This window comes from Dendrobates tinctorius, unplaced genomic scaffold, assembly GCF_039654945.1.
Source record: "Dendrobates tinctorius isolate UK_male_01 unplaced genomic scaffold, ASM3965494v1 ptg000003l, whole genome shotgun sequence".
In the NCBI taxonomy this organism is placed as follows: Eukaryota; Metazoa; Chordata; class Amphibia; order Anura; family Dendrobatidae; genus Dendrobates; species Dendrobates tinctorius.
In genome coordinates, this window is record NW_027361671.1 from 50,548,089 (window position 1) to 50,567,247 (window position 19,159).

Here is a 19,159-nt window from a genome sequence, read left to right on the forward strand (position 1 = left end):
CTATAAAGGGAGCTGATACACTGCAGTATGGGGCTCTATACAGGGGGCTGTACACTTCAGTATGGGGCTCTATACAGGCGGCTGATACACTGCAGTATGGGGCTCTATACAGGCGGCTGATACACTGCAGTATGGGGCTCTATACAGGGGGATGATACACTGCAGTATGGGGCTCTATACAGGGAGCTGATACACTGCAGTATGGGGCTCTATACAGGGAGCTGATACACTGCAGTATGGGGCTCTATACAGGGGGATGATACACTGCAGTATGGGGCTCTATACAGGGGGCTGTACACTGCAGTATGGGGCTCTATACAGGGGGCTGATACACTGCAGTATGGGGCTCTATACAGGGGGCTGATACACTGCAGTATGGGGCTCTATACAGGGGGATGATACACTGCAGTATGGGTCTCTATACAGGGGGCTGTACATTGCAGTATGGGGCTCTATACAGGGGGCTGATACACTAAAGTATGGGGCTCTATACAGGGGGCTGATACACTGCAGTATGGGGCTCTATACAGGGGGATGATACACTGCAGTATGGGGCTCTATACAGGGGGCTGTACACTGCAGTATGGGGCTCTATACAGGGGGCTGATACACTAAAGTATGGGGCTCTATACAGGCGGCTGATACACTGCAGTATGGGGCTCTACACAGGCGGCTGATACACTGCAGTATGGGGCTCTATACAGGCGGCTGATACACTGCAGTATGGGGCTCTATACAGGCGGCTGATACACTGCAGTATGGGGCTCTATACAGGGGGCTGTACACTGCAGTATGGGGCTCTATACAGGGGGCTGATACACTGCAGTATGGGGCTCTATACAGGGGGCTGATACACTGCAGTATGGGGCTCTATACAGGGGGATGATACACTGCAGTATGGGGCTCTATACAGGGGGATGATACACTGCAGTATGCGGCTCTATACAGGGGGCTGATACACTGCAGTATGGGGCTCTATACAGGGGGATGATACACTGCAGTATGGGGCTCTATACAGGCGGCTGATACACTGCAGTATGGGGCTCTATACAGGCGGCTGATACACTGCAGTATGGGGCTCTATACAGGCGGCTGATACACTGCAGTATGGGGCTCTATACAGGCGGCTGATACACTGCAGTATGGGGCTCTATACAGGGGGCTGTACACTGCAGTATGGGGCTCTATACAGGGGGCTGATACACTGCAGTATGGGGCTCTATACAGGGGGCTGATACACTGCAGTATGGGGCTCTATACAGGGGGATGATACACTGCAGTATGCGGCTCTATACAGGGGGCTGTACACTGCAGTACTGGGCTCTATACAGGGGGCTGTACACTGCAATACGGGGCTCTATACAGTGGGCTGATACACTGCAGTATGGGGCTCTATACAGGGGGCTGTACACTGCAGTATGGGGCTCTATACAGGGGGCTGTACACTGCAGTATGGGGCTCTATACAGGGGGCTGTACACTGCAGTATGGGGCTCTATACAGGGGGGTGATAAACTGCAGTACGGGGCTCTATACAGGGGGCTGTACACTGCAGTATGGGGCTCTATACAGGGGGCTGATACACTGCAATACGGGGCTCTATACAGGGGGCTGTACACTGCAGTACGGGGCTCTATACAGGGGGATGATACACTGCAGTATGGGGCTCTATACAGGGGGCTGTACACTGCAGTATGGGGCTCTATACAAGGAGCGGATACACTGCAGTATGGGGCTCTATACAAGGAGCGGATACACTGCAGTGTGGTGCTCTATACAGGGGGCTGACAAGAGTGATATACGGCATGATGGAGCACTTTAAAGGAGTGATGTAGGAGTGATATATAGCAGTATGTTTTATATAATGGGTAAAAGAAGTGATATACTACATGGTATGGTTGTGCACAGAGGGTATGAAATGAATGAGCTGCTGGATGGCACTGTATAAAGGGGCTAAGAGGAGTGATATTCTGGAGGATGCTTCTGTATATAGAGGGGCTGTGAAGAGTGATATTATGCGGGATGGGGCTGTATATAGGGAATGGAGAGAAGTGATATAAAGTAGGATGAGGCTCTATACAGAGGCCTGAGGGGAGTGTTATACTGCAGAATGGGGCACCATAGAGGGGGATGAGATGAATGATATATTGCAGGATGGGACTATGTTACAAAATGATTTAAAAAAAAAAGAAAAAGAAAAAATATTCAGCTCTCCCTCTTATTTGCTTGCATTCACAAGAAACGGTGAACAGAAGATTGCAAGGTGGTAACAGATACAGCACATGGGAATACGGTAGATTAAAATATTGTCTATTCCAAAACTGTTAAAAACATCTTATCAGTGTATATTTCGTAAAAAGATTATGCAAGAAGGCTATAAGACATGGGAGTTGTTATTCGTTTTGAACCTTTGAACTCACTGATTCTTAGCCAGAACTCGTCACTGTAAGTGAAAAATTGTGGTTTTATAGCATCCGGGATATAAGTGTGGTTCATCAACCCCACGTATTCAAGAATGAGACACATTTCACTTGACTTTTTAGATCACACATTTAAAAACAAAATGGTCATAGTAAAAAAAAAAAAAATTTATACACAATATATGCCAATACCCTTAAAAGGGTTTTCCCATGAACAAAAGTTCATTTTAATCAATACATCTTGGACTAATGATGACTTCTACAATTGGATGCGTTTACATTTTTTTTCCTGTGCTGAGATAATGTTAGAACTGTGTTATTACTCTGTTATGTACTGTGTAATGGCTGTGTCTGACCATACCACAGCTCCTGGGCAGGTGGGGCTGGTGGAACAAGAGAGCGTATACAGACATTAGGGGGTCGCAGCTGATTCTTTTTGAGGGGTAAAACATTTCACTGCCTGTTTTCAAACAATGTTTTACTTCAAAGAAATAATTATTTGCGATCCCATGATGTAATGTCTGTGCCGCCAATCACTGTGTATCATTGTAGTAGCTGCACCGGGTAGACCACTATAACGCAGTCACTGGGTGCTAGGATGAAGAAAGTTCTCGCAGCAACCACACTTTCAGTAAGGCCGGACCAATGTAACACTGGTAACCTGCAGATTAACTCTATACATGAAGGTTAATAGCATTTGGGGAGATGACAGGTTTCCATTGAGTTGATTCTTTCTCTCTGACAGACCCCTTATTTCTCTGTAATTTTCTTTACACTTTAGAAGAACACCCCCTCTATTCCACAGTAAAATCTATTAGAAAGACAAGTTCCACTGGAAAAGTATCTAAAAGAATAATATCCAAGATTCTCTACAACTACAGCCACTGTTTATTCCTGTATTTCTATCTACGGACAACACAAACATATTAAGCCGGCTTTACATTTGCGGCTGGGCGAGCTGCGCACGTCCTCCGTGAAGCTCCGCCCACTGCTGCACCTCCTTTGGTCAGTTCCACCTACGTCTGCATGCGGCCTGAGTACATATCTTTATCATTGGGTAGGCAGGCCGTGCGGATGTATGCGGATGCCTCCACATGTGCCGTTTTGACGATGTGGCGACCCGCGTTGAACGCAACCTGTTGTAATTTGATGCGGTCGCCGCATCGTCAAAACGACGCATGCGGAGGCATCCGCATGGCCTGCGTACCCAATGTTAGAAATAGGTACGCAGGCCGCAAGCAGATGTAGGCGGAGCTGACCGGAGGAGGTGCAGCAGTGAGCGGAGCTTCACGGAGGAAGTCCGCAGCTCTGCCATCCGCAAATGAGAACCTAGCCTTAACTGTGTTACAGTAGATGAGAACAAGACGTGCTCAGTATTTTACAAATGCATGTCAGAAAAACTTTATATGCTTTTAACTTCACATTTAATTTTTGGTTTAAAATTATCACCTTTATTCCCCATTACTGATAAGCGAGTGTACTCATTTCTGGGGTTTCCCCGAGCATGCTCGGGTGTCCTCAGAGATTTAGTTTGTGTCGAAGCAGCTGCATGATTTATGGCTGCTGGACAGGCTGAATACATGTGGGGATTGCCTGTTTATTAGGAAATCCCCACGTATATTCGGGCTGTCTAGCAGCCTTGTAAATCATGCAGCTGCTTCGACAAAAACTAAATCTCCGAGCACTTCCAAATACTCGGGAGGACACCAGAGCATGCTCGGGAAAACCCGAGCAACGAGTATACTCGCTCATCACTATTCCCTATCTATTTAGGCAGAAACAGTGGGTATGATTTTATTATGGTACAGGGACCAAAACCCCCACACTTCACACATGTAGGATTCCCTTTGACAACGATGCACTATAAATAACTCAAGACAATGTAAGAATTCACTCCGTCTATTGAGGACACTTTGCTCCCACATGTTGATACCAAGCCAGGATTGTGAATGTGGTAACTTCGCTCGGCATGAAGCAGACATCGGAGAGACATAGAAGCCAAATGAAACATCTCTATACGACCTGCCAACTTCTCACTGAGCTCAACTGCAGAAGCAGATGTTGCGATTCCTTCCCAATGGCCCAGTGTATTACCGCACACGTTTAGCAGACAATGCAGCGGTGGACACATTCTGATTAAAGGTTTTCTCTCGTAATATGCAATTGTTCAGCTGTCATTGCTGGCAAATCGCTGTTAAATGTCCACATAAAACAATAACTGTAGCAGCAAATGGAGGAGATAAAGCAGTAATCTGAAACATGTGCTCTGCTCATTACATATGTGCTGATGAGGGAAAAAAAATTTCATGGAATCCAGCTGCGATCTCCAAGCCCCTCATTCAAATGTAAACTTTGTTCCGTAGAATACTACCACCTTTATTCCTCACTTATAACCTTCGCAAGGTCTTCTCGTGAGAAACTCAAAATTGCCTGAAATAAGGAGTGAGGGTGTAAATCTGGTCATACACATTAGATGGCTGTTGGCTGAACGATGCTTGGGCCGACGGCCATCTCAGCCGGCTCTCCCATAGACAGGAGCGCACCACGTTCCACCAAGCAATCCTGTGTTATCTAAAAGAAAGCCAAGACGCTAAGACATACAGGTGCATCTGACAAAATTACTTTATCATCACAAAGTTAATTTATTTCAGTTCTTCAATACAAAAAGTGAAACTCATATATTATATAGAGTAATTATAAACAGAGTGATCTATTTCAAGTGTATATTTCTGTTAATGTTGATTATGGCTTACAGCCAATGAAAACCCAAAAGTAATTATCTCAGTAAATTAGAATACTTTATAACACCAGCTTGAAAAATGATTTTAAAATCCAAAATGTTGGCCTACTGAAATGTCTGTTCAGTAAATGCACTCAATACTTGGTTGGGGCTCCTTTGGCATCAATGCGGCGTGGCATGGAGGCGATCAGCCCGTGGCACTGCTGAGGTGTTATGGAAGCCCAGGTTGCTTTGACAGCAGCCTTCACCTTGTCTGCTTTATTGAATCTGGTGTCTCTCATCTTCCTCTTGACAATACCCCATAGAATCTCTATGGGGTTAAGGTCAGGCGAGTTTGCTGGTCAATCAAGCACAGTGATACTGCTATTTTTAAACCAGGTATTGATACTTTTGGCAGTGTGGACAGGTGCCAGGTCCTGATGGAGAATGAAATTTCCAACTCCAAAAAGCTTGTCGGCAAAGGGAAGCATGAAGTGCTCCAAAATTTCCTGGTAGACGGCTGTGCTGACTTTAGTCTTGATAAAACACAGTGGACCTATAACAGCAGATGACACGGCTCCCCAAACCATCACTGATTATGGAAATTTCACACTAGACCTCAAGTAGCTTGGATTGTGTCCTCTCCACTCTTCCTCCAGACTCTGGGACATTGATTTCCAAAGTCTAGTGTGAATTTTCCCCAATCAGTGATGGTTTCGGGAGCCATGGCATCTGCTGGTGTAGGTCCACTGTGTTTTATCAAGACCAAACTCAGCGCAGCAGTCTACAAGGAAATTTTAGAGCACTTAATGATTCCCTCTGCCGACATGCTTATTGGAAATGGAAATGTCATTCTCCATCAGGACTTGGCACCTGTTTACACTGCCAAAAGTACCAATACCTGGTTTAAAAACAACAGTATCACTGTGCTTGATTGGCCAGCAAACTCGCCTGACCTTAACCTCATAGAGAATGTCTGGGGTATTGTAAAGAGGAAGATGAGAGACACCAGACCTAACAATGCAGACGAGCTGAAGGCTGCTATCAAAGTAACCTGGGATTTCATAACTCCTCAGCAGTGCCACAGGCTGATCGCCTCCATGCCACGCTGCATTGATGCAGTAATTAATACCAAAGGAGCCCCAATAAAGTATTGAGTGCTTTTACTGAACATACATTTCAGTAGGCCAAAATTTCAGATTTTAAAATCATTTTTTGAAGCTGGTGTTATAAAGTATTCTAATTTACAAAGATAATGAATTTTGGATTTTCATTGGCTGTACGCCATAATCATCAACATTAACAGAAATAAACACTTGGAATAGGTCACTCTGTAATGACTCTATATTTAGATTGTGAGCCCCATCGGGGACAGTGCCAATAATGTCGGTAAAACACTGTGGAATTAATGGCGCTATATAAATGAGTAAAGTAAAATAAACATATAATATACGAGTTTCACTTTTTGTACTGAAGAACTGAAATAAATTAACGTTTTGACGATATTCTAATTTTGTGAGATGCATCTGTACCTATGTATGTAAATGTAGGCTGGGAAGTATTCCAATGCCATTATACCTGATTAAATTATATCACATTGCCCTCTTAGTGCAGGTAAGATGTTGCATGACATTACCATCATACAGAGTTACAGTACTCTCATCACAGGCACATTTATTACTATTCTTTAATAACTCATGCTGGATCTTACCTTTTCAGTGCACTTGTGAGCTCTGTTGCTAGTTCACCATCGTTGTAAGTTCTCAGCTCACTCAAGGATGTTCCATCTATGGAATCCTATGGGGTAAAATTTATAAGGATTTACAAGGATTTTTCTTCGTTTGTTCTTTAGTTATGATAAACCCTAAGTATAACTAAGGCCTCATTCACACACCCGTGCTGCACGTATGTGTTATATCCGTTTTTTTTTTTCCCAACACATATCCATTTTAATCTACAGTGCTACTCATACGTCCAAGTTTATCACGGAGACATGTCAGGTTTTTTTCAGCAGCATAGATGACCAGGGCCAACAAGTTTATGGGTTCGTAAAAAACACGTATCGTTCACGGATTGAATCTGTGTGCCATCCATGTTTAACATTGCAAAATATAGGAGAAGATTTGTAATGAATTTATTGGTCCATCAAAGAAAAACACATGATAAAAATGGACACGCAGATATCACACCGATGCAAAACACTGATGACACCAGCACCGATTTTTCATGTACATGTTTAAACATGGACGTGTGAATGAGGGATAAAGAGATACACACATCAATCACTAACACCCCAATCCGTCAGCATGTAACTGAAGTCTATAAAACACGACTAAATGAAAATGTTAAAAGCTCATGTGGACTGCATATATGTGAAAAATATATGATAATGAATATACAGTTGTGGCCAAAAGTATTGACACCCCTGCAATTTTGTCAGATAATACTCGGTTTCTTCCTGAAAATGATTGCAAACACAAATTCTTTGGTATTATTATCTTCATTTATTTGTCTTAAATGAAAAAACACAAAAAGAATTGTCCTAAAGCCAAATTGGATATAATTCCACACCAAATATAAAAAAGAGGGTGGACAAAAGTATTGGCACTGTTCGAAAGATCATGTGATGCTTCTCTAATTTGTGTAATTAACAGCACCTGTAACTTACCTGTGGCACCTAACAGGTGTTGGCAATAACTAAATCACACTTGCAGCCAGTTGACATGGATTAAAGTTGACTCAACCTCTGTCCTGTGTCCTTGTGTGTACCACATTGAGGCATGGAGAAAAGAAAGAAGACCAAAGAACTGTCTGAGGACTTGAGAAACCAAATTGTGAGGAAGCGTGAGCAATCTCAAGGCTACAAGTCCATCTCCAAGACCTGAATGTTCCTGTGTCTACCGTGTGCAGTGTCATCAAGAAGTTTAAAGCCCATGGCACTGTGGCTAACCTCCGTAGATGTGGACGGAAAAGAAAAATCGACAAGAGATTTCAGCGCAAGATTGTGCGGATGTTGGATAAAGAACCTCGACTAACATCCAAACAAGTTCTTGCTGCCCTGCAGTCTGAGGGTACAACAGTGTCAACCCGTACTATCCGTCGGCGTCTGAATGAAAAGGGACTGTATGGTAGGAGACCCAGGAAGACCCCACTTCTTACCCCAAGACATAAAAAAGCCAGGTTGGAGTTTGCCAAAACTTACCTGAAAAAGCCTAAAGCGTTTTGGAAGAATGGTCTCTGGTCAGATGAGACAAAAGTAGAGCTTTTTGGGCAAAGGTATCAACATAGAGTTTACGGGAGAAAAAAAAGAGGCATTCATAGAAAAAAAACACGGTCCCTACAGTCAAACATGGCGGAGGTTCCCTGATGTTTTGGGGTTGCTTTGCTGCCTCTGGCACTGGACTGCTTGACCGTGTGTATGGCATTACGAAGTCTGAAGACTACCAACAAATTTTGCAGCATAATGTAGGGCCCAGTGTGAGAAAGCTGGGTCTCCTTCAGAGGTCATGGGTCTTCCAGCAGGACAATGACCCAAAACACACTTCAAAAAGCACTAGAAAATGGTTTGAGAGAAAGCCCTGGAGACTTCTAAGGTGGCCAGCAATGAGTCCAGACCTGAATCCCATAGAACACCTGTGGAGAGATCTAAAAATGGCAGTTTGGAGAAGGCACCCTTCTAATATCAGGGACCTGGAGCAGTTTGCCAAAGAAGAATGGTCTAAAATTCCAGCAGAGCACTGTAAGAAACTCATTGATGGTTACCGGAAGCGGTTGCTCGCAGTTATTTTGGCTAAAGGTTGTGCAACCAAGTATTAGGTTGAGGGTGCCAATACTTTTGTCTGGCCCATTTTTGGAGTTTTGTGTGAAATGATCAATGTTTTGCTTCATTCTCTTTTGTGTTTTTTCATTTAAGACAAATTAAATGAAGATAATAATACCAAAGAATTTGGGTTGGCAATCATTTTCAGGAAGAAACTGAGTATTATCTGACAAAATTGCAGGGGTGTCAATACTTTTGGCCACAACTGTAGCACAGTGCACTATGTCCCTGTCACCTGTAAACCATTTAAAGGGAACTGGTCACTAGGTATTTCCCATACACAGTATGGCCAGCACCTGTAAGCCCTATGTGACTGCATTCTAGAATGCTCTATACATGTCCCCAATGTGCTCTACATAAGACAAAAAATAACTTAATATACTCGCCTACGGGACGGTCCAGGTCCAATGGGCATTGCAGTTCTTGATCCAGCGCCTCCTCTCTTCTGCCTTCGGCAGGGCAGAGAACTGCGTCTGCACAGGGGAGCACTGCACAGAACACTGTGTGGATGACGTAGAACGCGTCAACAACAAGACGCAAGAAGAGAGGAGCAGCCAAATCAAGAACAGCGACGCCCATCTGACTGAACTGCCCATTAGGCAGGTATAATAAAAGCTTTTTTTTGTTTTAAGGAGAAAGCATTAGGGACATATAGCCAACATTCCAGTAAGCTGTAAATGAGAGCTGGCTATTTGGGAAAAACCTGGTGACAGGATCCCTTTAAAATATTCTAATTACAGTACTGTGCAAAAGATTTAGGCATGAAAAGATGCCGCTACAAAAGAATGATTTAAAAAAATCTTGTGTTTATCAACTAACAAAAGGCAAAGTGAATGACCAAGAGAAAAATCTAAATCAAAATGAACCCCTTCACCCCAAGCCTGTTTTCACCTTCATGACCAGGGCACATTTTACAATTCTGCCCACTGTCACCTTATGAGGTTATAGCTCTGAAACGCTTCCACGGATCCCACTGATTGTGAGATGGTTTTTTCGTGACATATTGTACTTCATGATATTGGTAGAATTTGCTTGATATAACTTGTTTGTGAAAAAAAAATAAATTGGAAATTTGGCGAAAATTTAGCAATTTTCAAAAGTTGAATTTTTATGCCCTTGAAGCAGAGAATTATGTCACATAAAATAGTTAATACATAACATTTCCCACATGTCAACTTTACATCAGCCACAATTTTCCAACGCTGAATGTAGAAATATCCCATATGTGGCTGTACAGTACTGCTTAGCCACACGGCGAGACTCGGGAGGGACGGAGCGCTGGGTTGAAGCTTTTCGAAGTAACACTTCTTACTCATAATATGGAGTTTCAGAACCTGATTATGAGTAAGAAGTGTTATTTCCAAACACATCAACCCAGACCTTAATTCTTCTTGGGACTTTTTCCTCGGATGCTTTAGCTGTACAATTGATAATTTGGACTCCTTTTTCACACACGATTTTAATGTTGGAATAAAAATGTTGCATTTTATCTGAAGTGTTGGATCAACCTCTATTTGTGGAATGTCATCTGACTGCTGCCCCAATTAGAGGCTACTGTTCAGCTCCAGCATTCACGCTTATGCTCAATGCTATTCTTCTGCTTGGACAGACTTGAGAAGGCTGCAGTCAATTATCAGCCACATAATTGGTGGCAGCAGTATTAATTTGACATGGTTTAAGTCGGGAGAATGGTGGGAACATCGGGTTAAGAGCCGGTGGAGTGGCACCGGATCAGGAGGCAAGACTCTTTTTTTTTAAAATTTAAGCAGCCTTCCCCTAGTTCATTAATACAAAGACGTTCATTAATGGACAACCCCTTTAACATTTTGTGAGCGTGGCACGACATTAGTTACAGACTTGCATAATTTTTGGCACAGCCACAAGTTGTTGTGTCTCGTATAGTATTAGTCGTGCCTAACCGCCATATTTTACGGTTATATGTGCTTTGATTGGAAGGCTAAAGTGAGCCTGATGACATCCCCACCTTTCCCATCTTGTCCTTGCCACTGCTGCTGGTTGAACTCAGCGACCGCATCCTCTGCTCTTTTTGCTCTTCCACCTCAGATTTGAGGTGCTCAATGTGTACAAGGTAGGCTTGTTCCTGGGCGTCTCGAGTACTTAATTTAAGTTCCATTGCTTTCTTCTCTTTCTCCAGCAGGTACAACTGGGCCTTCAGCTCAGCCATTTCTTCCTGACAACAAAACACAATCACAAGGTTAACTTCACAGCAATAAGTGAGCCATTCGTACTTTAATGGAAAGAGTTTGGGAATCAGCCATGTTAGTAAGGCCGAGATGGGGGCCAGCTGCTCCATAGGTCACATGCAGCACTGGATGTGCAATATTCTCAGGAACCTCACATGGTTTATATTCAGTGTATGATAGGCGTCATAGTCCGTGTCAATAAAAATCACTGCTGACATACACATCCATAGAATTAGTGCATGCTTGGGAAAACCAGCACACAACGGTTAATACCCAGCGCTCCTCAGGATCTTGGATCAGGGACTGAATTGATATGAAGTGAATTATCACAAGTCCCGCTTGTCTTTATTAAAATAGAAAACAGTCTTTTGAAGAAGTAAATGTCTGCTTCCAAGCTGCGAACCATTAGATTAGCATTACAGATATTGCATTGTGCGCACGCTTCGTGTTCGGTTTATATGTAAAGAGCGATTGTGATGGACCAGGTCGGCTAAATGGATCCCTGAAAAAGCGAGATCTCAGTGAATGAAAGCAATCGTTCAGATTAGATATTACATGGTAATTAATGACGAGCCGAGCCTACCAATGTATATCTGAAGTGCCTCTTTCTGTACCTTTAGTCATTCTTCTCCCATCTCTCTCAGACTTGTGAACTAACCTTTCTCTCTACCGATGAGATTCTTTTTTTTTTTTATTGTCAGTGCTCCACATCCTTTGATAATAATACCGGGGAGCTTGGAGATCAGCGCCTGTCCCCCCTAGCTATTGTCACACAGACCTCAGAGGTAAAGTAATGATACAGCTTACCCTACATGTTAGAAGCAGCTGCTAAGCAAATGTGGGAAGCTGCCATTGGCTTTTCTAGCATGGCATCATGACTGGCAGCTGCCGCTCCACTGAGGACCATCCATTTCCCAGACTAGTGTTTGCAGCTGGACGTCAGGCTTTGCAGCAGCTGTGAACGGCACTGCTTTAACGCTTTGTCTGAGTGCTTCTTGTTCTGCCTATATCTGCAGAATTAAAAGCGGTGCTCAGAAGACGACGCATGGCCACTTATTAAATGCTATTGAATAAACATCACTTACACGATGTGCTTCTAATAAAGACTCTATTAGGTAGGGGAGGCTTGCTAGAACAAATGAGATAGACAGCTGTGCTCAGGAAGTATGGCAGCTGCCATAAATTTTCATTTCATGTTACAGGATAGGAAGGAAGGCCATCTCCGAGATGTACTGTGCCTTTTATAGTGCATTATGCTATAAAGAGCCCTGTGAATCAGATACGGACAATGCTACAAGGTCTATGTCACTTGTAAATAACATCCCGCTAATGCTGAGCTACATCTCCTCCATTCCTATTGTTAACATAGATCTGGACGGAGAAGTCACTAAATACTAATGCTTATGTGGACACACATGAATTCTAATTAATGTGTGTTCAAGCGCATATATACAGTATATTTCACAAACAAAGGATCAGTACCGGGCTGAGATGTAGTAACAGCTGCCAGCATTTCTTACACTCTCAGGACTATCTGGTGGCTGCAGTTAATGCAGTCTAGATAGTATCTGCAATCAGAAAGCATCAGATTATATACTGCAAATTCTGCCTACTTCCAAAATGACTACAGACGTTTACTATTGCCCACTTTCCTTTTATATCTATACTTGGGTATTTGCATTTGTTTCCTATATTGTACCGTTTGTATTTTAATAACATAGCTGTAGTTTTCCAAAGCAACTAGTGTCCTGAAAAAACATTGGTCACTTTCATGCATTTTGCTTGCCATGTTTGATTATATTCTTTATATTATTACATAGAATTATTATTACATACTGCATAGTGAGTGCTGCTCATAGAACCAGAAAAATGGGTTCAGATTTCTGATGGCAGCTTGTACTATAATTTAACACCGCTTACGAGAAATCCACAATCTTCTCCAACCCCATCTGCCTCTCTACTAATATAACAGTCATGATACATTGCCAGATACCGAGCAGCCCAAAACCATCTAAATTCCTTCAACCACAATATAAATCCAACTAGGCATTTGTAAAAGGTACATAAGATACGTGACTACAATACTGTGTAAATGTTTTAGGCGGACGAGGAAAAATGCTGAAAGGAAGAATAATTTCAACAATAGAAGTGTTAATAGTTCATTTTTATCAATTAACAAAGTGTAAAGTGAATGAACAAAATCTAAATCAAGGCAATATTTGGTGTGACCACCCTTTTCCTTCAAAACCGAACTTACAATTGATGTATAAACACAAACAGGGGACTATAATCTGTTTCAAACTACATATGAAAATCAGTCATTAGTGAAACTAGCAGCTGCATGGACCACCTAAAATGGGTGAGGAATAGCTACATTCTGCTACAAAGGTGATGCTGTGGAAGACAGCTTCATGGCTCAGGTCATACGCCATAGCAAAAATAAGCACAGCAGCAAAACACAAGGCAGTTATACTGCATCGGCAAAGCTCTCAGAGACAAATAATTTTAAATAACACTAGGATTTCAAGATGTGCTTTTCAATCTCTTGAAGAAGTACCAAGAAAAGAACAATAATGATGACCATAGATGCAGTGATCAACCAACAAAACTTAGTGCAGCATCCATGCTTCTCTTTGAATTAGGAAAATGTCCAGCAGTGCCATCAGCTCAGAATAGGTAGTAACCAGTGGGACCAGGCTACACTTATCTAATGTTAGGAGAAATGTGACCATAATTCATCTTCATGGAAAAATTAAAGCCAAAAAGCAATTCCTTGGGGATTTGGTCAAGATTAAAGGGTTTATTCAGGGTTAATATGAAAGTCTGCATTTTTTCTATGTGACCGCAAACTTTTGTGCATCTTTCATGGTGATATCAATGCAGAGAAATACAGGCAGATACTTATCCATCATGCAATACAATCAGAGAGAAATAGAAGAAGGATGGCTTATTCTCCCCCTCCCTGCTCTCCCCACACAGGCCAGAATGTCAGTTACGCTGCTGTGGGTGTGATTCCGCTGCACAGTGGTACTGATTAACGAAGGTAAATAGCAAAGGGACAATTAAACTTAGTTTTAAACACATATATTTAGCATTTAGGGCTAATACTTGCATCATTAAGGAGGGTATTTGGAGGCTGCTAAAGTATTACTAATACTTTTACTTTCTGGGGTATATAAGGAAGTGGAGGTGCTGCCTCCGATGAAGATAGTAAGTTGGTATATAATGGATTGCATAGTTTTTAATGTCATTTTGTCTGTTAAGTAATATGTATTTACTCAGTTGTGTACAGATAGAGTTAATAGTTGGGGACTAACCCAGAATAGAAGGGTCTATGTGAGAATACAGGAGACAACTTCCTGGTAATGACTGAGAAAGGGCCTAGTAATGAAAGAGCTAAGGCTAGTTTCACACTAGCGTTCTCGGGCACCGCTTAGCTCCGCCCCTGGCCGCGCCTTCTCCGGTCAGCTCCTCCGTGGGCTGGTATGATTTTGCTGGCGCTGCGCCTTTTTGGCGCTGGGCCCAGCGCACAAAAATGCGCTGTGTTGCATTTTTGTGTGCTGGGCGCAGCGCCAGCAAAATCATACCAGCGCACGGTCAGCGTACCCAACACTAAATATACGGTTTGCTGATCGCATGCAGCATCATGCGATCCTAGGAGGAGCTGACCAGAGGGGGCTTGTTAGTATTGCCCCAGCTGCACTGACCTGAAGAACCATCTTGCCAGGTTATTAGCACTACTGAGTGAACACGGTAAAAACAAAACCCAAAAAAGAGCAGCAGAATTGCGTGTTTTTTGTTTTTTATTTTTCAATTTCACAGCACTTAGATTTTTTTTCCTTGTTTTCCTATGGTAAAATAAATGATGTCAATCAAAACTACAACTAATCTAGCAACAAACAGGCTCTCATATGGCTAGATCAATGGAGCAGAGACATGGTGAACCCGCTTACACTTTTCTCTATCAGGTCTTTATGAATACCATTTATTTAATTGTATAGGGAAAGAATGCACCTATAGAAAAGTTTTTTTTGTTGGTTTTCTCGAAAGACAAACTAAGATAAAGACAACTAAGCGTCAAATAAAAAAAAAGAATCACTACAGAACTGACAAATGTGGACAACTCGGGCTGCCATTCAGGAGAGATACTGGTAAGTAATGCCATGTTTTTTCAGCTTCTACAGCGGTGTCAGACCTGATGGATCAAGAACTCTGAGCTTTCAAAGAGCAGACAGGAACATCATCAAACTGACAGAGCGGCAGCGCTGGGGACTAATACGGCTGATGCACTCCACATGCTAATGAAGCAGAGAGGGAATAATGCTGGAAATGCCCGCTCCACCTCAGGTGTACTGCACGTGCCAAATGAAGACACATAACACCTATACGCACGTCTCAGGGTAACTCAGGCAGTTTACTTCTGTAATTAGTATATAAACCTGTCAGGACCCTGGGGCACAAAATGTTTAGTTCTATAACCTGGTATTCATGATAAAGTGGTGTTTAGCATTATACCAGGCACGCTCTCCTGTCTTACAGGGGTTTTCCAGGAAAATGAAATTGTTTTAAAGGGTTATTTCTTAACAAGTTATCATGCATCCACAGGACAGATATTTTCTTATAGGACTGCCCTTAGACAGTACGCCAGCATGGCCATCGCGCCACTTCACACTCTGCACATAAGTGCTATATTGAGAAATAAAGGCATCGGAAGTCTTTGAACAATACATTCCAGGAATTCCCTAGTCCCTGCTAGTCGTTGCTTCCTACTTCCATCCTTGAGACTTTGGAAATAGCCAGAAATTGCAAATCCGGCAAATATTGGCCACAGCAATGTCTCAGCTCAGCCAGTGATTGGCTTAATGGGAACTTCAGGTCTGGCGAAAATAGGAGCTGGAAGCAGAAACTAGTAGGTACCAGGTAAGCATATTAGAATGGGAGCTGCAAACAGCAATAACACAATATAAACGGAGCCTTAGAAAATTACGTCACAAACCAACATTTTTATTTACTTTTTTAAAACCTTCCAAATTTTCTTTCACTACTTAAAAAAAAAAATAAAAATATAAAAATAAAAATGCAAGTTTGATATTGCCATAATTGTACTGACCTAGAGAATCAGGTTTGCAGGTCATTTTTACCAGACAATGCATACCATAAAAAGAAAACCTAAACACTGCGGTGGCTTAGTGATTAACACTGTTGCTTTGCAGCAGCCACTAACAACAACATTTTCAAGTATGTTCTCCCCATGTTTGAGTCGGTTTCCTCCAGGTACTGCAGTTTCCTCTCACCCTCCAAAGATATATTGAAAGGGAATTTAATTGTGAGCCCCAATGGGGACAGCAATGTTAGTGTCTGTAATGCGCTGTGGAATTGATGGTGCTGTATAAGTAAGCTAAATAAATAATATATAAAAATGGTGGGATTTCTTTCTTTTCATGATTTCATCCCATTTATTTTTCCGATTTTTTAATACATTTTATGGAATAATTAATGGTGACCTTCAAAACTACAACTCGCTTTTTACCGCAGGTCACAGTAACAACACGATCCCGCAGCGCTCTGACTGACAGTCTTACCGGTGGTAGTGTTACCGCTGATAAGAACCTCCTTGCCGATGGCAGATGACAGTGTGGGAAACACCATAGGAAGCCGGTAAAACGCAAAACGAAAACTCAGCAAATCTGCAAACATTTTTACACCTCCATTTTTACTGCGGATTTGACTGACTCAATTCAAGTCAATGAGTGAAAAACACTGCAGAAACGCACAAAATATTGACATGCTGCAGAAAAAAACCGCACTGCAAACACTCTCAAAGGAAATTTACTGATCATATGCACAACACTTCAGGATTGTCACTCGATTAGCCTGCATAAGGATTCCATAGCGGTTTTGACCCATTTCCGCGCAGAAAAACTGCCGCAAAAACATGCACTGTGTGCACACAGCCTATCTGTTCTTTACCCTTATGTGCGCTCATTCTGACATGTAAAAAGTGAAAGACTTGACCAATAGGCTGGTAGCGAAAATGTATAATCCTTGCATAAGAATCCAACCTTCTGCAGCTGTGATATTGGTCAAATGTTACAACTAATAATGCAATGGATGAAAATGTTCAAAAATTGTCTAATTTTCAACACGCTAAATGTATGTATAAAATGACTTTACTTTATTTTAGCATTAATACAGTATTACTATTAATAGTGAGCAGATTGTTACAGGCCAGAGAAGCAGAGGATCGGAGTGTGAGCAATACGTTTAACTATCAATAGCAGCAGCAAATTGCAAAGTGGAAGAATATTTGGCTGCTTATTTTACCTTCATGGCCATAAGCTCTTGCATCAAGACCGCGTTCTCCAAATCTAGTCTCTGGTTGTCTCCTCGTGGCTTTACATCATAGCTCAGAGGATCAATGTGGATGCTTTCCAGTTCCAGCATAGTGAGTTTCACTGCAGCCCGATCATTCTTCAGCTGCTGAATGTAATCCTTCAACCTCTGCTCATCCTCTTTCGTAAACTCTGTGTCACAGCTACTGGCTGTAGAACTTGTGGTGCTGCAAAGACAATGGAAGAAAACAGGAGAGTGTAAAATACTGTTCAGTAACAGTATACACCATATATCAGCCATAACATTAAAGCCAGCAGAAGTACTTAAAGGGAATCTGTCGGCAGGTTCTTGCTATTTAATCTGAGAGCAGCATAATATAGGGCAAATAAGCCTGATTTCAAGGATGTGACACTTACTAGGCTGTACTGTAGTTTCAATACAACCACTGTTTAATTAGCAGGAGATTATCACCACAGGACTAGGTCTCACATGCATAGCAGTCAAGCTAATCTGTGTAACCCCACCCCCACCATTGATTGTCAGCTTGCTCACAAAGTACAATGTACACATGAAGATGCCAATCAGATATGCGAGTGCAAAACTGTGTATATCCTGTGTATATCCCCAATCTGAGCACTGCTACATCTACAGCAGTGAAAACAAGGATTCGAACAAAACTGCACCAAGAAGTCCAGTAAGTGATAAATCGCTGGCATTAGGTTCTCAGATAACATAGCAAAAACCTGCTTACAGATTCCCTTTAATATTAACTATCCTGTGAAAATGGCACCTGTCCGGGGGTGGGGTGTATTAGGCATCAAGTGCAGTAAGTTAATGAATTTCATGTGTTAAAAATAAGGCTAGTTTCACGCTAGCGTTTTGAGGCGCAGCGGACGCCTGCAATGAAGCTCCGCCCCTTGCCACGCCTCCTCCGGTCAGCTCCGCCTATGGGCGCATGACGCTGCATGTGACCTGCGTACCCTATCTTTAGCATTGGGTACGCAGAGCTGCGCAGGTATGCTTTTACCGGCGTATGCGTCCTGTTGATGGTGCGCCGGCCGCACCAAAATGCAACACAATGTGTTTGGCGCACCATTTTTAATTTTAATTATTTATTTTACAGGGTTATGGTACCCAGGGCCTGGAGTAGAATCTCCTCTCCTCCAGACCCTGGGTACCATCCGCAGTTTTTCCGCTTACTTTGCGCATGGTGGGCATAGCCACATGCGGAAAGTAAGTGGAATCCCCGCGATTCCGCACAAAAAATGAGCCTGCTGTGTATTTGTACGCGAGGCGATTTTGCCGCGAAAAAATACGCATCATTAGCACAGCATGTGTGGAATGCCATTGAATACAATGGCTTGCTTATTTTATGCGGCAAAAACGCATAAAATACACGGAAATTCCGGACAGGTGCACACAGCCTTACAGTTACTTGTGCTACCAAAAAAAAAATTGTTGAAAGACAAATAGCAGTATTTCTCTCAGAAAATTATTGCAATTGCATATGTTGTGCTATACACATGTTTCTTTCCTTTGTGTGTATTGGAACACAAAAAAACGAAGAAAAAAAGGAAAATTGGACATAAATCTCACAAAACCCCCAATATTGTTGGCACCCTCAACTTAATATTTAGATGCACAGCCTTTGGAATAAATAACTG

The 19,159-nt window shown here is 42.4% G+C and overlaps 1 protein-coding gene across 7 annotated transcripts in view; it reads right to left on the minus strand.

Moving 5' to 3' along the window:
* MCC (MCC regulator of WNT signaling pathway) overlaps positions 1-19,159 on the minus strand; it is a 517,969-nt gene that overhangs the window by 27,149 nt on the left and 471,661 nt on the right. For all 7 annotated transcript variants that reach the window (XM_073551638.1, XM_073551567.1, XM_073551693.1 and 4 more), the window contains 3 exons: positions 17,487-17,721; positions 10,943-11,149; positions 6,850-6,935 (listed from right to left, as the gene is read on the minus strand). In XM_073551638.1, the coding sequence (XP_073407739.1) occupies positions 6,850-6,935; positions 10,943-11,149; positions 17,487-17,721 (528 nt within the window). The remainder of the gene's footprint in view (positions 1-6,849; positions 6,936-10,942; positions 11,150-17,486; positions 17,722-19,159) is intronic.